The sequence below is a fragment of the Mastomys coucha genome, unplaced genomic scaffold (assembly GCF_008632895.1).
Source record: "Mastomys coucha isolate ucsf_1 unplaced genomic scaffold, UCSF_Mcou_1 pScaffold3, whole genome shotgun sequence".
In the NCBI taxonomy this organism is placed as follows: domain Eukaryota; kingdom Metazoa; phylum Chordata; class Mammalia; order Rodentia; family Muridae; genus Mastomys; species Mastomys coucha.
Genome location: NW_022196909.1, coordinates 25076067 through 25089595, shown reverse-complemented (window position 1 = coordinate 25089595; position 13529 = coordinate 25076067). Strand labels below are relative to the sequence as shown.

At 38.3% G+C, this 13529-nt stretch overlaps 1 protein-coding gene across 3 annotated transcripts in view; it reads left to right on the top strand.

Moving 5' to 3' along the window:
* Hace1 (HECT domain and ankyrin repeat containing E3 ubiquitin protein ligase 1) overlaps positions 1-13529 on the top strand; it is a 124295-nt gene that overhangs the window by 53971 nt on the left and 56795 nt on the right. For all 3 annotated transcript variants that reach the window (XM_031348530.1, XM_031348528.1, XM_031348529.1), the window contains 4 exons: positions 1485-1581; positions 1744-1845; positions 2778-2884; positions 5406-5556. In XM_031348530.1, coding sequence (XP_031204390.1) covers positions 1813-1845; positions 2778-2884; positions 5406-5556 — 291 coding nt within the window. In that variant the 5' untranslated portion in view covers positions 1485-1581; positions 1744-1812. The remainder of the gene's footprint in view (positions 1-1484; positions 1582-1743; positions 1846-2777; positions 2885-5405; positions 5557-13529) is intronic.

The following is a 13529-nucleotide window of genomic DNA, read 5'->3' as shown; positions in this document are numbered from 1 at the left end:
ATTAGAGTCTAGGAAATTGTGTTAGGCTTCTGCTTGTTATTTCCTTTCTTGTTTCATTCATTCTGTAATGCTTATTTATCAAGTGTATGAAATATGTTAAAGCTTAGAGTATAATTTGTGAAATGTGATGTGTATGTGTTATATGCTACCACCATTCTTGGTGCTGTAGAATAAGTCTGCTATTTAGATATTGGCAGTTTATGGGCTGGAGAGATGACACAGCAGCTGTTAACAGCACTTGTCATTGCAGAGGACCAGTGTTGAGTTCCCAGCATTTGAATGGGGACTGACATCCATCCTTAACTCAGTTCTAACAGATCTGACTCCTTCTTTTGACCTCTGAGGGCACCAGGCAAATACATGGTGCACACATATACATGTAGGGAAAGCATTCATATAAAATAAATACATGTAAAAAAATTGAAAATTGACAATTTCAGTGGGAAGACTGAAAATATGGACATTAAGCAACTGACTTATTAAAATTGGATAGTTTTTATAAAAACTCTAGATTATTGACTTCCAGCAGAGGTGTCACTGTGTTCTGACATAAATTAGGTTTATCTTGGTGACTTTTCAATTTTAGTTTTGGACATAATAGGGAGCAGCCTAGCATAGGATAGCATGAATTAACTGCTGTTATAATAGCTGTGTAATACTTTGGCTGGTACCACCAGCATAACAACAGTGATGTTAATGAGGACTTCCAAGCCTTCTGCTCTATATCTGTATCAGCAGCTAGATGACTGAGGCAGAGTTGCCTGAGTTTGGGGCCAGCCTAGACTACAGAGTGAGATTTCTTATTGAATATTAATAATAATGCTAATTACTGTTGTTTTCAGAGGATTGATTTACTGGTTTGTTTGTTTTTTTGCTAGCAAAATTTGGCTACTATTAAAATTATTTATTTATTTATTCATTCATTCTTTCAGTGTGTGTGTGATTTGCCTGAATGTCTCCACACTACTGTGTGCTTATTTGCTTGCAGAGGACAGACAGAAAAGGGTATTGAATCTCTTGGAACTTGAAACTGGAGTTACACTCAGTTGTGAACCTCCATGTAGGTACTGGGAATTGAACCCTGGTCTCCTGGAAGAGCAGAGGTTCTCTTAACTGCTCAGCCATCTCTTCAGCCCCCTAGATTAGTATAATTAAGTTAGTTCTGGTCAATTGGTATATGTATCAAGGACAGTAATTACTATTGTCATAAATTATCAACAGAATGATAAAACCTATTATAATTGTTCACTAAATTCATAGCCGGGCACTGTGAATGTTTAATTCAAATTGGCTATAAATTATGTTTTATACAGTGCTATTTGGTTGAAATACAATGAGTTCATTTTTAATTTGTTTACATTTCTGGGAAATATACATAGTCTTTATTGCTTCAAGTGATGTGTCTCTATAGTGTAGTGTTCTAATTTATAGAGAAAAGTTAAATTAAAAGATTAGGTTTTTAATTTGGTCCTATTTCTACACAGTCATGGTCAGAGAGATACTGCACAGATTCTTCTATTACGAGGAGCCAAATATTTACCAGATAAAAATGGAGTAACCCCTCTAGATCTATGTGTACAGGTATGCTTTTAATATATTATTCCAAGCCTATTTATGATAGAAATTATAAATGATAAAATCATGTTTTTGTAAATGAGAGTGTAAAGATGTTTAGTGTGTGAGAAGTATGAACTTTAAAAATCTCTTTGTTTTTAACCCTGCAGTTATAAATTCTGTTTTTAGGGCGGCTATGGGCAGACTTGCGAAGTGTTAATTCAGTACCACCCGAGGCTTTTCCAGACCATTGTTCAAATGACACAGAATGAAGACCTCCGGGAAAACATGGTACTTATGCTTGCTAATAGGTTGTAGATGAGTAATAATTAAGATTCTCTTATGTTTATTTTATAACTTGAGTTGCTTGTGCATTATATAACAATGAGCTATACTCAGCCCTTGTTATATGGGAATTCTGCAGCCAAAAAAACCAATTGTTGATCAAAAATACTACTACAATTAAACATGATCAAACTTTTTGTCATTATTCCCTAAAAAATGCAGTATAGCAACTATCTACATAGTACTTATATTTTATTAGACACAATTATGTGAAGATGATTTTAAGTTTATAAAGATATGCATTGAATATATTCAGTTGCTATGTCTTATAAAACATTTGAGCATCTAGAGCTTGTGGGTACTTAGGGGCAAGTTGGAGTTAACAGGAATATTGTCGTGTAATTATACATAATAACATTATCTCATCGATATTGACCTTCCGAATCATCTGAGTGGCTCTCCTTGTAACTTCCTCATGGATAGAGGATAAGAACATGAAGGAGGAATACTTTGTAATGACTGGTAACTACTTGATCACTGAACTCTTGTTCCTGTAGTTTTGTGCTGCTAGGGTGTAAACCTAGGGCCTCATGCCTGCTGAGTTGTATCTCCAGCCACAAGCTTAGTATTTGTGATAGCGATAGTCTTGGAAATTGCAGAGTTGGAAACCTTTATAAACTTCAGAAGTATAGAATTAAATTTTTATATGCATACTTGATTTCCTGTGTGTATTTTTTAACTGGATAATTTTGAAGATTGTTTTTCATCTTTTTCTTTTATTGGCTCTTAAGTTTATATAAAGTATAATAATTGTAAAGTTCTTGATTTTAGTTAACTGGCTTTAAGGCATTTATTAAACAAATATGTGTATATATTGATAGTGTTTAATAGGTTATTTACTATGTAATCACTTTTGTTTTTAATTTATATGAAACCAGTTACGGCAAGTTCTGCAGCATTTGTCTCAGCAAAGTGAAAGCCAGTACCTGAAGATCCTGACAGGCCTTGCTGAAGTTGCTACAACAAATGGCCATAAGCTGCTTAGGTAAGCATTTCCGTGACTCAGTAGATAGTAGTGCCCACGTAAGCATTCCAGCCAGTCAGTACGTAGTAGTGTCTATCGGCTTGATCTCCTCCATAATTAGCTATCCGTGGTCATTGATGAGCTGTTTAAAAAATTTGCTGACTTGCCCTATCAGTTACTTTTCTAGGCTGTGATAAAGCACTCTGTCTTTGGCAACCTAGAGAAGGGTTTATCTATTTAAGGCTGTAGAGGGATAAGAGTCCATCATGGCAGGGGAGCGTGGCAGCAAGCAGCGGGCCAGGCAGCTGGAGCAGAAGCTGAGGATTCACACCTTGACTCAAAACAGGAAGCAGAGAGCAGGCTGGAAGTGGTGCACAGTTTAAACTCTCAAAGCCCCTATCCAGTTCAGTAACATACTTCAGTAACAATAAGGCTACACCTCCTGAGTTTCTCCAAAGCATGTAAATGCCTAGGCTGCAGGGCCATCTACATACTTCAGTAACAGTAAGGCTACACCTCCCTAGTTTCTCCAAAGCATGTAAATGCCTAGGCTGTAGGGCCATCTCATTCAAACTACCACATTTACAATTGATCGTTTAGTTTAAAAAACCCTGGCTGATCAGCTTATGCAAAAGATGTTAAGAAGAAACTTAGAACACACTAATGTGAATTTTGTAGAGATTACTGAAGATTGGTCCTATAAGTAAGTGTGTGTGAAGAACACACTACTGTAACTTTTGGCACACGTGTATGGAGTTTTGTAGAGATTCCTGAAGATCGCTCCTATAAGTAAATGTGTGTGAAGAGGGTGCTGTTACCTTGGGTGTGCTCATCCTTTTTTTCAGTCCAGGCAGTTGGGACCAAAAGTAAGAGGAGCAGGAGGAGTTCAAGGTCATCCTCAGCTACATAGGGAGTTTGTGGCCAGCCAGGGCTACATGAGAAAATAGTTCAGTAATCTGAATCTCTGATTTATATAATTGGGTAAATTCCCCACTGTTTAAATGTTCAGTATTCCTTCATGATTCATTATAGTTTTTTTTCCTGTACTGCTTCTCTCCCTATTTCCGTTTTTTAATTCTTTTTAGATTATATGGTTTTAATAACTCATTGCTAGGTCTAAGGAACTAAGCTTTATATACTTACTTTTATGAATAGCTTATATATTTGCTATAAATGTTTGTATAGGATTAGCCATGGCTACTACGAGAATAGGCAGCTATTACCAAGTACTCAGTGTGCTACTGTTTCCTATGCATTCGACCCTCTTCTAATTTGAATGCATACTTCTTTGTATGACTTTCGTTAATTATTTCTACAGTGACAGTTTGTGATAACCTTTCACCTTTGTAGTTGCTACAGAATCTTTTTTTTCTATATGCAGAGTCTGTAAAAATATGAATAGAAAGCTACATTGTCAGACTTACTGCTATTCCCATGAAAGTCATTCTGCCCCAACACTTGCCTTCTCTTTCTCAATAGGGTCTTGCTATATAGCTCTGGCTGGCTCTGAACTTGTTTAGTTAGGGTCTTGCTATGTAGCTCAGGCTGGCTTTGAACTTGTGATCTTCATGTTTCATGCTCTGAAGTGGGAATACATTTGTGAACTACTTACTCTCTGCTACTCTTTGTGCTCCTGTACTCTTTACTTGAAAGGTCTTTTGCTAATTCAGACCAGTATACCTTCTTGTTTGTATTTCCTAAGTTGGTTTTAATATTCTCTTTGGAAGCTCTTTTATGACTTTACATCTTTACGACTCATTGGAGCCGAGGTTTCCATAGTGTACTCTGTTCACTTTTGTTTAGTCATTCCCAGTAATTCATGTATTTGATGAAACATAAGACTTAGATAAGCTAATTAAATCATAGGAGGAAAGATGTGGAGGGTGATAAATAGGGGCTGTATTTGATCAAAATGCATTATATGCATATATGAAATTCTGAATAAAAAGCATATGCATAGTTATTTCCATTTAGCTCCTTTATAACATAGTGAGATATAATTTGTGACTTTAAAATCATATGCTAAAAATCAAAAACCAAACAAACAATAAAAACCCCCATGGGCTCTGGGCTTTGGAGCCGTCCAGATTCAGTTGTCAGTTTAGACACTGTTTTCTAACTTGTTCCACACCAGCTTTGACATCCTGAGGTAAACTGAGGTGAGTTGGTAATTCATAAGTATACTTTTGGAAGTGAATAAATTTCCTTAAAGTTTGTAGCTCAAGATAATATTCTTCATAGTTTATGCTGTAGTGGTGGCATATTCATTGGTTATATTCTGGGTGCTTACAAATTAGAAATCCATTGATTCATAACAAATAATAAATTCAACAGTACATATTAATATATATTCAATGGTACATATTAATATATATTAATAATATGTTTTCTGCTGAACAAACTGCTCTTTCTCCTAGAATGGTAAGAAATTATTTTACCACAGAGAATTCATGAGATAGTTGGTTAGTGGACTAAATATGTTTAAAATAAGTATTTGAAGATGAATTTGTTTGGTTTCATATTTTAATATTTTCATTTTTAGTTTATCTAGCAATTATGACGCACAGATGAAGAGCCTTTTGAGGATCGTGAGGATCTTTTGTCATGTCTTTCGGATTGGTCCCTCATCTCCCAGCAGTGGAATCGACATGGGCTACAATGGGAATAAAACTCCAAGAAGCCAGGTGTTCAAGGTCAGAACATTGTTGTTAGGAGGTAGAGTAAAGGAGATAACTATAACATAGTCCACATTTATTAAAATCATGAGCAGGATGTAAGCTTGGTTCATATCTTGGTTATGTATTTTCCCTTTAAGTTTTGTCTAATGGAACAAGGTTTAATTGGTAAATTTTTCAAGTTTTCATTACACATAAATCAATACCATTTGTGTTTTTAAGGATAGAGATATTTAGTATTAAAGTAATTGTACTGAATTTCAGGTTTGTTTATTTTATGCAGTATTAGATGTTGAAGCTAGGGCCATCTATGTGCAGTGCAAGCATTTGACTTAAGTTAACCCTAGCTTACCTTTTACTATGAGGGAGGATCTCATGAAGTTGGTCAGCTTGTTTGGTAGCTGAGGCCGACCTTGAATTTGCCATCATTTTGTCCCTCCTAAGTAGCTGGGATTACAAATCTTAGCCACCAGGTCCAGCTCAAATGATGAATTTTTAATGCAAAATGTAAGCCGTCGGCTTAAAAATTTTTTACTAGAAAGATAAAATAATCTGGTTTTGTTCATTTGTATTATATATGTGCTGTGTGTTGTGTCTGTGTTGTGTATTTTGGAAGAAAGGCTACTCTTACTTAATAATTCTATTAATAATTCCTGGGGTTATTTTAACGAAGAGTATTTGGGACTTTTAAAAGTCCTTTACATTCCTTTGGCTGCCTTCCTAACACATACCATGGTTATTACCCATGTCATATTATATGCTTATGAGCTAGCTATGCCTCTGTTGATATTAATTTTTTTGTTATGTTTTTAATGTAAGACCATGGTTTTTATCTTCAGCACAGCAAAAATTGAGCAGTAACAACTGAGGAGCACGTCTGCACAAGCAGATGCTGTTCTTGTGGGTCACGCTTTGAGCAGTTTATTTGGTACTATCTTTAAGGGTAGGAAGAGCTGTCTGTATTATAAAATTTACTTTTGAGGTCCACAAAGACATTGTTTCTTGCAACAATCCAAGTAAGAAAAACACTTTTTTATGTAGTATCACTTGAAAAGATTTAGTGTTTATAAAACTTGAATCTAAATTAATGTTAAATGCTAAATAATTCTGGTTATTATATCTAAATAATTCTATCTTACATGAACCTTTTGACATACTTAACAGATGAATGGCTTACAAGCATTTTGATACTATATTAAAAATTATTTGTGTATTATCATTGTGAGTGATGTGTGTATTTGGGTGAGGTCTGTGGAGCTGGTTGTCTCCTCTCTGTCTTTCTGTCGGTCTGGGTATTGAGCTCATGTAGCAAGCACTTTAGCTGCTGAGCCACTGTGCTGACCAACACTGTACTCTTGAATCTGAGAATAGGTGTGATAGCCCCTTAGAGAGGTACCTGTTTATCCATGTTTCCTTCTTTTACCCTTTTGGAATCAGTACAGGAAAGGTAATTTTCACCTATACATATTTGTTTCTTTTTACTTCTTTTTCACCTCTTGTGCCACCTTCTGGAAGAAGGAAACCAAGCATTTTTTGGTTTTCATGTCCTGTGTTCTTTAGTTAGGATTGGCAGTTTACTACTCTTGTAGCGTTTCCTCCATCCAAGAGGCCAGTCTGCCCTTTTGTCAGTGCTTTTGTCAGTGAGGTTTACTCCTCACACGACATCGTAAATATTCTGGCATGGTTTACTATGTTAGGACAGACTCCCCGGGGTTTACTTTGTACTCAGCTGTAATGATAAGTAGGGAATTGTAGTAGGTATAGGCAGTGATCATTGCTTCCTTATTCTTGAAATTTGAATCTGTCTTGCTAATGGTCTCTGCATAACATATAACCGTTGGCTTAATGCTAGTTTTCTATTTAATAAGTATAGGCCTAACTGTAGAAAGGTATGTCAAAGATACTGTTTTCTGTGCTCTCCTGCTGTTGGGACTTAAATATAAGTCATCACATATGCTAGGTAACATGTGTTCTCTTTGTCTAATGAAATCCAGACTTTGTGTTTTGTCATGTAGTTATGTTTTTTTTTTTTTTTTCCTTTTACGTTTTGCTATACTGGGAAATGAACCCAGGACCTTGTATGTTTTAGGCAGGTGCTCTGTTATTAAGCTATATTCTGACCATTTAATAGTTTTTAATTAATGAGTGTTCATACCATGTTTTGATCATGTTGTCCCCCAACTCCTCCATGATCCCTCACCACCCTGCCCACCAAACTGTGTTCATTAGGTTTTGTTTTTCCCCTCCCTTCTTCCCTTCCTTCCTCTTTCTCAATCAAATGAAAATCAACAAATCAATAAGAAAAAACATAATAAAACAAAACAAAACAAACACAAAGTCAGCCGCCTCCCTGGAAACAAAACAAAGATCCTTTTGTGTTGGCCAACTCCTCCTGGGCACTGGGTCTGCCCTGTAGTGTGGCTGATCCCCCAGGGTCATTTCACTGTAGAAGACAGATTTTCCTTTTCACAGCAGGTATCAGTTGTAAACCACTTCTTAGGTAGGGGTGCACTCCATGTCCAGTTCCCCGACTCAGTGATAGGACCCTGGCTGGCTTATCCCTATGCAGGGCTTGTGTGTGTTTCCACAGTCTGTAAGCTCATGGAAGTTTCAGTCTTGTTGTGTCAGGAAAACACTGTTTCCTTAGGTCTTTCACCATTGGCTCTTAAAGTATTTCCGCCTCCTCTTTTGGATAGTTCCCTGAACCTTGATGGAGGGGTTTGATGAAGACCTCTGTCCTAGGGTTTCCGCGGCTGTGAACAGACACCATAACCAAAGACAACTCTTCAGGGATAACATTGAATTAGGGCTGCCTCACAGGGTCAGAGGCTCCGTCCATTATCAGCTAGGTGAGAACATGGCAGTATCCAGGCAGGCATGGGGCAGGAGGAGCTGAGAGTTCTACATCTTGATCTGAAGGCTGTCAGGAGACTGGCATCTGCAAGTAGCAGGGAACACTGAGCATAGGACCTTAAAATTCGCAGTGACATACTTCCCCCAACAAGGCCACACCTCCTAATAGTGCCATTTCCCATAGGCCAAGCATATTCCAACCACAATGTCCAGTTAAGACTGAGTGCTCCAAAGTCTCCTGCTCTGTGCATTGTCCAGTTTGAGTCTCTGTGCTAATTCCCATCTGTTGTGAGAAGTTTCTCTGATGAGGGATGAACACAGCACTGAATCTACGGGTATTCCCTTTAAATTGATTAATTTTTTAGCTTAATTTTTCCTTTTATTGAAAATAGATATTTTCCTTATGTAATATATATGGATTGTGGTTTCAACTTCCTCTGCTTCTCTCCTCCCAACCTCCCTTCCATTCATACCCACCCCCTTTTGTCTCTTGCTAGAAAACAAACAGGTTTCTATGGGACAATAATGAAATAAAATAGGATAAAATAAAAACTAACATCAGAATAGGACTAAACAAAGAAATAGAAGGAAACGAGCCCAAGGAAGGTACAAGAAACAGAGCCCCCTTGTTTGTGTTCAGGAATCCCCATATGGACACTAAACTGAAAGCCCTAAGGTATCTGCAGAGAGGACCTGGTGCAGATGTATGCAGACCCTGACTTTGAGTTCACATGACCTTTGTTCCCCTCGATTTAGAGGGTCTTGTGTTCTTCCCGTCTTCTATCCCCTCCAGCTTTACGCTCCCTCTGCCTCTTCTGATCCCTGAGGGGAGGATTTGATGGATGCATCCTGTTTAAGAGCAGAGGTATCTACGATCTCTCACTCTGTATAATGTCTGCCCCGTGGCTTTCTAGGTTTCTTCCAAATGCTGCAGAAGGAAACTTGTCTGATGAAGGTTGAGCTAGCCATTGATCTGTGAGTATAGGAGAATTTCTTCAGCAGTCATTAATTGCTACATTTTCCTTTTCTGATTTTTGTTTTATTCTGTTTTTTTTTGTTGTTGTTGTTGTTTTGTTTTGTTTTTTAATGGTCAGTATTATTTGGTTTTATCCTAGGTCCCTGGGTCTCAGGTTCTTGGTCACCCAAGCATTGTTGGGTATCGGTTCCAGACTGTGGAGTAGGCCTTAAGTCAAATCATTTCTTAGTTGATCACTTCCACAAGCTTTGTGCCACCGTGGCTGTAGCATATCTTGCGAGAGGATTTGTGTCTTGGTTGATGTTAATATTTCTCCTTTTGGTTGCATGAAGAGCACCTGTCTGTATCACTTGGGGAGCAGGTGCCTATCCTATGTAGGTACCAGCCCAGCAGCTGTGTAGGCGCTGTCTTCATCAATGCGGCCTTGCTGTCAGTATGGGGAAAGTGACCTATAGTTTTGGCACCAGCCTGGTTTGTTTAAGCCGTGGGGGTAAGGTCCTATGGGGACTTCTTTGGCTACTAACTCAATTAGATGTATCACATTCTCCATATTGGAATTTTCATTTGGTGACAAGAGATGGCTAGTTGGGGTTTTGACTCCCACGTTATTTGGCAGTTTTATTTAGATATCCATTATCTATGTATATATTTTAAGAAGATTCTACTGTGTTAGGTTTCTGTAATACTCCTCAAATGTCAATTTTAGCTGTCCCCTTTTCCCTCCCTCACCCCCTGGTGTCCCCCCTTCTTTACTCTACCCTCCTATACCATTTTCCCTCTCCCTCCATCCTTCCATAACTATTCTACTTCCCTTTGCTAGGGAGATATCTGTTCCCAGCCCTGGAGTCCCTTACAGCCTACCCTCTGTAGGTGTATGGATTGTAGCTTGGTTATTACTGACTTAACAGCATCCACACTTGGTCTGGGTTACTTCACTTAGGATAATAGGTTTTAGTTTCATCTATTTACTTGCAAATTTTATGGGTTTTTAAAAAAATGACTGATTGTAAATTGTACCATCGTGTAAGTGTACCATATTTTCTTTATCTGTTCATCTGATGTTTATAATTTCTGGCTGTGTGACTAGAACATGAAATGGTTGAGCAAGTGTCTCTATGGTAGGATGAAGCATTCCTTGGGTACATGCCCAAGAGCGCTATAGCTGGATTTTGGGGTAGATCACTTTCCATTGATTTCTATAGTGGCTGTACAAGTTTGCACTCCCATCAGCAATGGATGAGTGTTCCCCTTGTTCCACATCCTCACCAGCACGAGCTGTTAGTTGGTTTATTGATCAAAGCCAGACTGCTGTAATACGAAATATTGAAAGTAGTTTTGATTTGCATTTTCCATATGACTAAGTATGTTGAACATTTCTTTAAGTGTTTTCAGCCATTTGAGTTTCCTCCTTTGAGAAACCTCTGTTTAGATCTATATCCTATTTTTAAAATTGAGTTACTTGTTTTCTTGGTACCTAGTTTCTTGGATTCTCTATTTATTTTGGATATTAGCTCTCTGTTGCATATGTAGTTGGTAAAAAACCTTTCCCCATTCTGTAAGTGCTCCTTTGTTCATATGGTCATGCTTTTGTGTGCAGAAGGTTTTCAGTTTTGTGAGATTCCATTTGCTGTTGATCTTACTGCCTGTGCTAATAGTGTTGGCAGATAGTCTTCATATGCCAATGAGCCCAGGCGTTCCCACTGTCTTTCATGTCAGGCTCAGGGCATTTTGTTTTATGTTGAGCTTTGTGATCCATTTGGAGTTGAGTTTTGTGCAGGGTGATAGGAATGGGTCTATTTGCACTCTTCTAAATGTAGCCAGCCAGTTTGACCAGCACCATTTGTTGAAGATACTATTTCTTTTCCAATGTGTATTTCTGGTGCGCCCGCCCGCGTGCGTGCGTGCGTGCGTGCGTGCGTGCGTGCGTGCGTGTGTTTGTGTGTGTGTGTGTGTGTGTGTGTCTGTCTGCTGTCTGTCTGTATCTGTGTCTGTGTGGTGTGTGTGTGTGGTGTGTGTGGTGTGTCTGTGTGTGTGTGTGTGTGTCTGTGTCTGTGTGTGGCGTGTGTGTATCTGTGTGTGTGTGTGTGTATGTGGCGTGTGTGTATGTGTGTGTGTGTGTGTCTGTGTGTGTGTGGCGTGTGTGTATCTGTGTCTGTGTGTGTGTGGTGTGTATGTGTGTGGTGTGTGTGTGGTGTGTCTGTATCTGTGTGTGTGTGTGTCTGTGTGTGGTGTGTGTGTGGTGTGTGTGTGTGGTGTGTGTGTGGTGTGTCTGTATCTGTGTGTGTGTCTGTGTGTGTGTCTGTGTGTGTATCTGTGTGTGTGTGTGTGTGTGTGTGTGTGTGTGTGTTTACACATGTCCCCTGTATCCCTAATCTCTCCAGGACATTTATCATGAAGGATGTTGGATTTTGTTGAAGGCTGCCTCTGCATCTAATGAGATGATCCTGTAGTTTTTGTCTTTCTGTTTGTATAAATGGTAGATTACATTTATTGCTTTACATATGTTGAACTATCCGTGGGTCTCTGGGAAGGTGATTTTTTTTTTGTACTCTTGGATTTGATTTGCAAGTATTTTACAAGTTGACTAAAAAATAAAATGCTACAGAAGTTAAGTATTAACTGTTAAAGTTTCTGTTAGTCTCTAGCTTTTTACATTAAATCTGACATATCTGAGTGATAGGGAATGCATCTAAGTTCTTTTATGTAAAGATAAATTAGAGAGTGTTGCTATTCATTCATGTTAAGTTCATTGTGGGGTGATCAAGTTGTAAACTCCTGGACTATTTGCTGTAATGTTGTACTGGAAATACATTTTCCTTTTCCCACATTCTAAGGTAGTGGTTGACTCCTACTTGCCATCTCATTAACTCTGTACTATAGCATGTCACTTTATTGTTAGGATTACCTAATGGGCCTTCCATTAGAGTGGAGTGTGTTTATAGGCCATTTGGATTAGTGGGTGAAATAGTCTAACATCCTGTTGTTAGAGGTTTCTGAAGACCTTTTAAGCTAATCATAACACTCACCACTGTTTCGGTGTTAAGAGATTTTTCTCTAGTGTCTAGCAGTTTTGCAGTATTTGAAGGAGAATATTGTTTTTGTTTTTATTAGTCCGGTGAGCATAATACATGGTGATATACTCTTTTCTTCCTAATAGTAAGCTGTGACTTTTAGTAGTTTCATAGAAATGTCATTTAGAATAAGATTTTTAGAAGCCAAGGAAAAGTTGAGAAATTTAGCTTAACAGTCTTCCCCCCCACTCCCCGGTCATGGGATATTATCTAGTTGAGAAGAACAGGATTTAAAGTGCTATGAATTTCATGAACTTAAGTTAGCTTTCCTGTCAGATTTTGATTTCACTTCAGAATATCTTTTTTTTTATTGGATATTTTCTTCATTTACATTTTAAATGTTATCCCCTTTTCCCAGTTTCCCTCCCTGCGGGGAAACACCCTATCACATCCTTCCTCCCCCTGCTTCTGTGAGGGTGTTCCTCCACCTCCCACCCACCCACCAACCCCCACTTCTTCGCCCTCAATTCCCCTACACTGGGGCATCTATCGAGCCTTCATAGGACCAAGGACTTCTCCTCCTATTAATACCCGTCCTCTGCTACATATGCAGCTGGAGCCATGTGTACTCTTTGTTGATAGCTTAGTCCCTAGGAGCTTTTGGGGGGGTCTGGTTGGTTGTTCTTCCTATGGAGTTGCAAACCCCTTCAATGAACCCTTCAACTCCTTCAGAATATCTTAAGATTTTAAAAAAGTTTCCCAGTAAGCTTGGGGTTATATATGTGTCATACACACAGATACACACACATACACACATGCACACAAGTCTTAGAATATAGCTTAAGGTTGTTTGTGAGTCATATGTGATTGTTATATTACTATTGCAGAGTGTAGAAATATAATTTTGTGGTCATGAACACTCAGTTTATGAATTGAAGCAGTTATTTTGGTACTGTCAAGGAACCTGTTTAACATATTTCCTGTTATTAATTCATTTTTCTTAATTATTTTGTGTGTATGGATATTTTGTCTGTGTATCACACACATGCCTGGTACCCAAGGAATCCAGAAAAAAGTGTTGGATTCCCTGGGCCTGGAGGTGGAGATGTTTGTGAGTCATCATATGGGCGCTAGGAATCGAACCTGAGTCT